General features: G+C 40.6%; 1 protein-coding gene across 1 annotated transcript; it reads left to right on the forward strand.

The window, feature by feature from the left end:
- The first annotated feature begins 5,507 nt into the window (after positions 1 to 5,507).
- Positions 5,508 to 6,074, forward strand: LOC146872130 (uncharacterized). Its single transcript, XM_085664352.1, has one exon. It carries the CDS (start codon positions 5,508 to 5,510, stop codon positions 6,072 to 6,074), a length of 567 nt encoding a protein of 188 aa, XP_085520478.1.
- Positions 6,075 to 6,597: the final 523 nt, after the last annotated feature.

A 6,597-nucleotide genomic window follows, 5' to 3' on the forward strand; every position in this document is an offset into this window, starting at 1 on the left:
AATATCGTTACTATATTAATTATTATTATTATTATTATTATTATTATTATTATTATTATTATTATTATTATTATTATTATTCTTATTATTATTATTATTATTATTATTATCGTTATTATTATCGATATTACCGTAATTATCTTTATTACCGTTATTAATACCGTTGTTATCATTGTAAACGTTATTATTGTTATTATTATCATTATTCTCTTCATTATCATTATTATTATTATTATTGATATTATTATCGTTATTCACTTTATTATCGTAATTATCGTTATTATTGTTTTTATCGTCATTATCTTTATTTTTATTGCTTTATCGTTATTATAATTATTCTAATAGTTATCATAGTTATTATACTTATTATAAATACAATCTCTATTAATAACCTTGTTATCGATATTAACGTTAGTGTCGAAATTATTATCGTAATTATTGTCAATGTCATATTTATTATTATTGTTATTAATGTTATTACGGTTATTATTGTTGCTATCGTTATTATATTTATTATTATCCTTTTTATCCTTATTATCGTAATTGTTATTTTTGTTATTATTATAATAATAATTATTACTACTATTACTGTAATTATTGTTGCTGCTAATGTTACTCCTACTATTATAGTTATTATTATTGCTATTAATGTTATTATCGTTATGATCGTTATTAACATTATTATTCTTATTTTTATATTTATTTTTATTATTATTATTAATATTATTACTCCTAATATTATCGTTAATATTTTTGCTGTAATCGGTAGTATTACTATAATCTATATTATTACCGTTATTAACGTCAATATCTTTAACGTCGTTATTATCATTATCTTTATTATTATTGTTATTATTATCGTTATTATCGTTACTATCTCTATTTTTATTATTATCATTATCATTTTCGTTATTATCGTTATTATAGTTATTATCGTTATTAACGTTATTACCTTTTCTATCGTTTTTATCGTTCCTATTGTTTTCGTGTTAATTATTATCGTAAATATCGTCGTTGTTATGATCACTATTTTACTATTATCGTTATTATTATCGTTATTAACGTTATTATCCGTATTATCCTTATTATCGTAATTATCGTTATTAATATTATCGTAATTATTATCGTTATAATCGTAGTTATCGCTATTATCGTAATGTTTGTTACTATCGTTTCTTTTTTCACCATTATAGTTATTATTATCGTTATTATGATTTAATAACGATTTTTATTATTATTGATATTATTATAAATATTATCAATATCGTCTTATTGTCGCTGTTATAGTTACTTTTATAATTACCGTTATTGTTATAACTATCGACATTATCTACGTCATTATCATTATTGTCGTGATAATTGTTTTTATCGTTATTAATATTTTTATAATCGTTAATTCCAATATTATCGTTATTATTATTAATATTATAAATATTATGGTGTTAATAACAATCGTTATTATTATTGTCGTCTTTATCGTTATCAAGGTTATTATCGATATTATCGTTATTATTATTATTAACCGTAGTGTTATCGTTATAGTCATCATTATCGTTATTATCATTTCTATCGTTGTTATCATTGTTAGTCTTCATTATCGTTATTATCGTTATTATCGTTCTTATCGTTATTATTAACGATGGCATATTATTACCGTTATTAACGTTATTCTGGTTTATTACGTTATCATGGTTATTATCGTTATTTTTATTATTATCTTTATTATTATTATACTTACTCTTTTTATTATTATTATTATTAACGTTATTATACTCCCTGCAATCTCTACTATTACTATTATTGATAATATTTTCTTTGCTAACGTTATTAGCATTATAAACATTACTATCTTTATTATCGTTATAATCATTAATATCGTTAATATCGTTAATATCGTTAATATCGTTAATATCATTATTTTATATTTTTATTGATATTTCTATTATTATCGATATTATTACTATTATTATTAATATTATTATTATCGATATGATCGTTATTATTATTATCGTTATTATTATCGTCATTATCGCTATTGTCGTTATTATTACTATTATCGTTATAATTATAGATATTTTTATTAGTATCGTTATTATTATTATTATTTTAATTTTTATTATTACTATTATAGTTATTATTGACGGTGTTCCCGCCTGTGGTTAAGTGGAAGTAGAATACTCCCTAGCACTACCTTCTTCTTATATGCGGCGAATAAATCGGTGTACGAGAATAGCATGTGAATGTTCTTTTACTGCTATTACTTCCTTTGTTCTTCCGTCATATCTTTATCTATTCTTTCTCTCACTCTCTAGCTTCCAACAGTTCCATTTCTTTCCTTTGGAGAGCTTGCCTGCCATCAATATATTATTCAGGATGGATAGTACAGCGAAACGCAAAAGCAGTCGTGGGAGGAACACTCTCGGAACGGCTTTGTCAGGCGGTGGTAAGGCTGGCCACCCGCTGTCGTCATCCAGCAATTGCCAGTAGTTTGGGCTCGGCAATCTGTCCCCAGCGCTGGATAATCCATCAGGAATGGCAGCACAGGTATGTGATCTGGCCGGCGGAGTGACGAAAGCGCTAGGAAGTGTAAGATATGAAGAGGGCCACTTGAAGGAGTGATCATGGGCTGCCAGGGCCGTTAATATCATACGGCACTCCGGTTTGACGTCACTTATACATCCTGTGAAGGGGACAACACGAGATGGACAGAATGAGATACTTGCGCAAGCGAAAGTCCTACTTGCCAATATTAAGTCGGCTGTTACCTGACAGCCAACCGTAAACAATGCGATTAAGCAAGGGCTCCCAGGACTGGAGGACATCATTGACAGTCTCCAGTTCATGTATGAATCTCGAAAAAAGGTCAATAAGGGTGCCAGGACAGTCGCCCGAGTTTCTCAGAGCACATGGTCAAATTCTGTTGAAGATGCTGGCGCAGTAAAGAGAGTAGCTACAAGTTCGCCGCAGTTGCCTAAAGAAAGCATCATAAGAGCGAGGCAATAGGCACCGACGGCCAAAGCCACCAAGTGGACGTAGGTAGTCAAGAAGAAAGAAAATAAGGAAATGCATCGAAGAGAGCGACGAAACACCCACAGTAGAAGAAAAAGAACCCGAAAAATTCGGAGTACGGGCTAAAATAGAGAACGAAGCCAGACGCGATTCTCCTGAATCCTGCGCATGGTAAATCTTACGCAGACGTATTCGGAGCCATTCAGCAGCGCATCAAGACCAGCGCCGCAAGTGTAGTCGTTAGATAGCATACCAGAAAGGGAGGGGTTCTACTCGAACTAAAGAAGACCACTGCGGAAAAAAGAGCCTAATTCGCAGAAATGCAGAGGAAAGATGTAGGAGACAGGAGTAGCATCACGGAACTGGTCCCCAGAGCTACTCAGGAGAAAAGGACCTGTGATTGCTGCACATCATTGGTCGAAGTCGAAGAGACCCTAAAGCGGATCGTGCCAGACTACGAGGGCAATCTCGAAGTTAAAATGACGAACCCGAACGCAAGACTCCAACTCCTGGGCGTCGTCAAAATAGAAGAGGAAGCAGTTGCGAAGATATTGAATGTCGGCCGAATGCTAATCGACTTTGTTAGCTGCAGGGTTAGGCGAAGAGCAGAAGTGAGACGATGCTACCGCTGCCTCGACTATGGCCAGTCGAGCGGCTCGTGCAGGGGCTCTGATCGCAGTTACGTTTGGGTGAGACATAACTCGATGACTTATGGCAGTGTATGTCTCACCGCGAACGACCGGATAGACGACCTCCAGACCAAACTAGACGATCTGGAAGACGCTCTGCAGGATATGCATGCGAATCTCATTGTGGCTGGAGATCTCAATACCAAAGCTCTCGAATGTGAGGAGGCCAAGCTTGACTCCAGAAGAAGACAAATCATGGAGGTGGTGTCGAGACTGTAACTAGCAGTACTCAACACAGGCTCTACATTAACCTTCCAAAGTCCTGGCTACAGAGAGACGATCCCGGAAGTCTCTACAGCCTACGAACACCTTGTGGCAATAGTCGCAGGCTGGTAGGTGATCGAGGATTATACCGGGAGCGATCATCAGTAGATGCTATCTGAAGTGCACGATAAGATGCCAGCCGTGACATGTGCAGAGCGACCCCCGGTGGAACATCGCAAGAATGGATCGAGAGAGGCTGTCTTCAGACATAGATGAAGGTTGGAGATCCCAACATATTGCTTCCACGAGTCCATCGCCAACTGCAATGGCCACGATGATTACTGCAGCATCTATGCAGCTCTTCGAAAAGAGTTCCGCGAAAGCGTTCCCAAAGAAGAGCACGAAACGGCACAGGCGTCCTGCAACTGGTGAATGAACAAGGTCGCAGATCTTCGCAGGAAGTGCTTAAGGCTACGCCGGTTAGCACAATGAGCAAAGAGACGCGATCTCGACGCTGCTCCCTTGGCCGCAGAGTATCAAGCGGCGATGAAAGTTTTGAAGGGAACCATCAAGGCCAGTCAACGACGATGCTGGAAGGAGCTCTGCCTGGATGTCGACCAGAATCCGTGGGGATTAGGGTACCAGATCGTCACTCGCAAGATGGGGACTCACACGCTAGGTATCCCTCAGGACGCGTGGACTTTGCAAATTTTTATTCATACCCTATTCCCCTCGCAGCCGAAGAGAGAGATTGGCACGGTTGCGCCTTTCAGCCCAGAAGCGTCACAATTTACGGAGGAGGAGCTACTCAGGGCCGCACTTTCTATTCAGCACAAGAAAGCTCCAGGACCAGGCGGCCTTCCAGCGGAAGTAATGAATGCCGTCGCGCAGAGTCACCCCAAGCTTTTGCTAAATAAGAACAACGTGTGCCTCATGGAGGGTATCTTCCCCTCCCCGTGAGAGAAAGCTAGACATGTGCTCATAAGCGAGGGCAAGGGTCCAGCAGATGCCGATTCGTTATACAAGCCTATTTGCATGTCCGATATGGCTGGCAAGATACTGTAAAATCTGCTTAGGCTACGTCTGCACGCAGCCATGAGGTCAGCGAGGGATCTTGCCGCCCACCAGTATGGATTTCGATCCGGCCTCTCAACCATCCACGCAGACCAGGAGGTTGTCACGGCCTGTAAAATAACGGAGCAAGGGAATCATCTATCTCACCCTTTATGTCTGCTGGCCACCTTAGATGTGAGAAATGCCTTCAACTCCGTCAGGTGAGACATGGCAATGAAGGCTCTCGAACGTAATTTCAGCGTCCCGGGGTACATACTCGGAACTCACGGTGTTCATTTGGACGTGCGCTTCCTAGAATACAATACTGGCGATGGCCAAAGAAGCTTTGAGTTGACTTCGGGGGCAGCCCAGGGCTCCATACTGGAACCGGATATCAGGAATATTTTCTACGATGGTATCATACGTATGGCATTCCATGAAGATGCTTTCTTAGTTGGGTACGCAGATGACATTGCAGTTGTCATAACTGCAAGACAAACGGAGGGGGCACAGCTGCTGCTCATCCAGGTCATGCGTAGGGTCGCCTCCTGAATGGAAGACCACGGGCTATCTCTAGGAACTCAAAAGGCAGAGATAATGCTACTTGCGAAGAAGCGCATCAACACCTTGCGCAGCTTCATTGTAGGAGACGCGGTGGTCCAGACTAAGTCGACTGTCAAATACTTAGATGTAATGTTCGACAACAAGCTGAAATTTGGTGCGCACATAATTAGAGCAGCCGACAAGACGGCAAAAGAGGTAGCATCGCTTGGCACACACATGGCCAAAGTCAAGGGACCCCGAACGTGCATAAGGCGACTACTGCTACGGGCAGCCGAAGCAGTGATGCTGTACGGCGCAGAAGTTTGGGCCGAGGCGCTGCGACACGACAAATACCTCAAACGCATAGCAGCGGTACTGAGGAGGTGCGCTCTCCGAATCGCTTGTTCCTGCTACACAGTGTCTGAGCCCGCGGTGCAAGTGATCAAGGATGTATTCCCGATCGATCTACTAATTCAGAAGAGACAATCCGTCCACCACCAAAGGCCCGTTCTGGGAAAGGAGGTGGCATCAAGGCTCTCCAGGTCTACCAGCATCGATACTTGGCAAAGCAGATGAGAACAGGAGCTTCGGGGCAGATGGACGGCCTAACTCATTAGTCGGCCAGACAGTTGGCTAAACCGGGAGGCGGAAGAAGTCAACTTCTACCTCACCCAATTTTTGACAGGGCATGGTCTGTTCTGCTCATTCCTCGCCAAAATGAGGAATGTTGCAGACGGCACGTGCCCATATAGCGACTCGACTGACGACGACGTCCACCACACATTCTTCTAATGTGCCCGGTGGAGCGTCGAACGACTCGCCTTGGAGTAAGTCCACGGGAAGATCTCGTCAGACAACGTTGTCGAGAAAATGCTCCGAGGTCAGGAGGAGTAGAGCAAGGTGGCCTGGTACGACAGGGCCATCTTGCGCAGAAAAAAGAAGGAGATGGGCGGCCCTTAGACCTGCCCCCAAAGTTGCTCCAGGCTCCTGCCCCGTAGAGCCAAAATGAGAGTCCCTTAAACAGACCTGTTGCAGTGGCGCAATCAAGAAGTAATGCCACATTGTTTCACTATGCCTCTGGGATGGATATGAGTTTAGT

Source organism: Vespa mandarinia, unplaced genomic scaffold, assembly GCF_050613455.1.
Source record: "Vespa mandarinia isolate Hongniang unplaced genomic scaffold, ASM5061345v1 scaffold_46, whole genome shotgun sequence".
Lineage (NCBI taxonomy): Eukaryota > Metazoa > Arthropoda > Insecta > Hymenoptera > Vespidae > Vespa > Vespa mandarinia.

Coding starts and splice junctions, on each gene's coding strand:
- LOC146872130 (XM_085664352.1), top strand. CDS start 5,508: ATGGAAGACCACGGGCTATCTCTAGGAACTCAAAAGGCAGAGATAATG.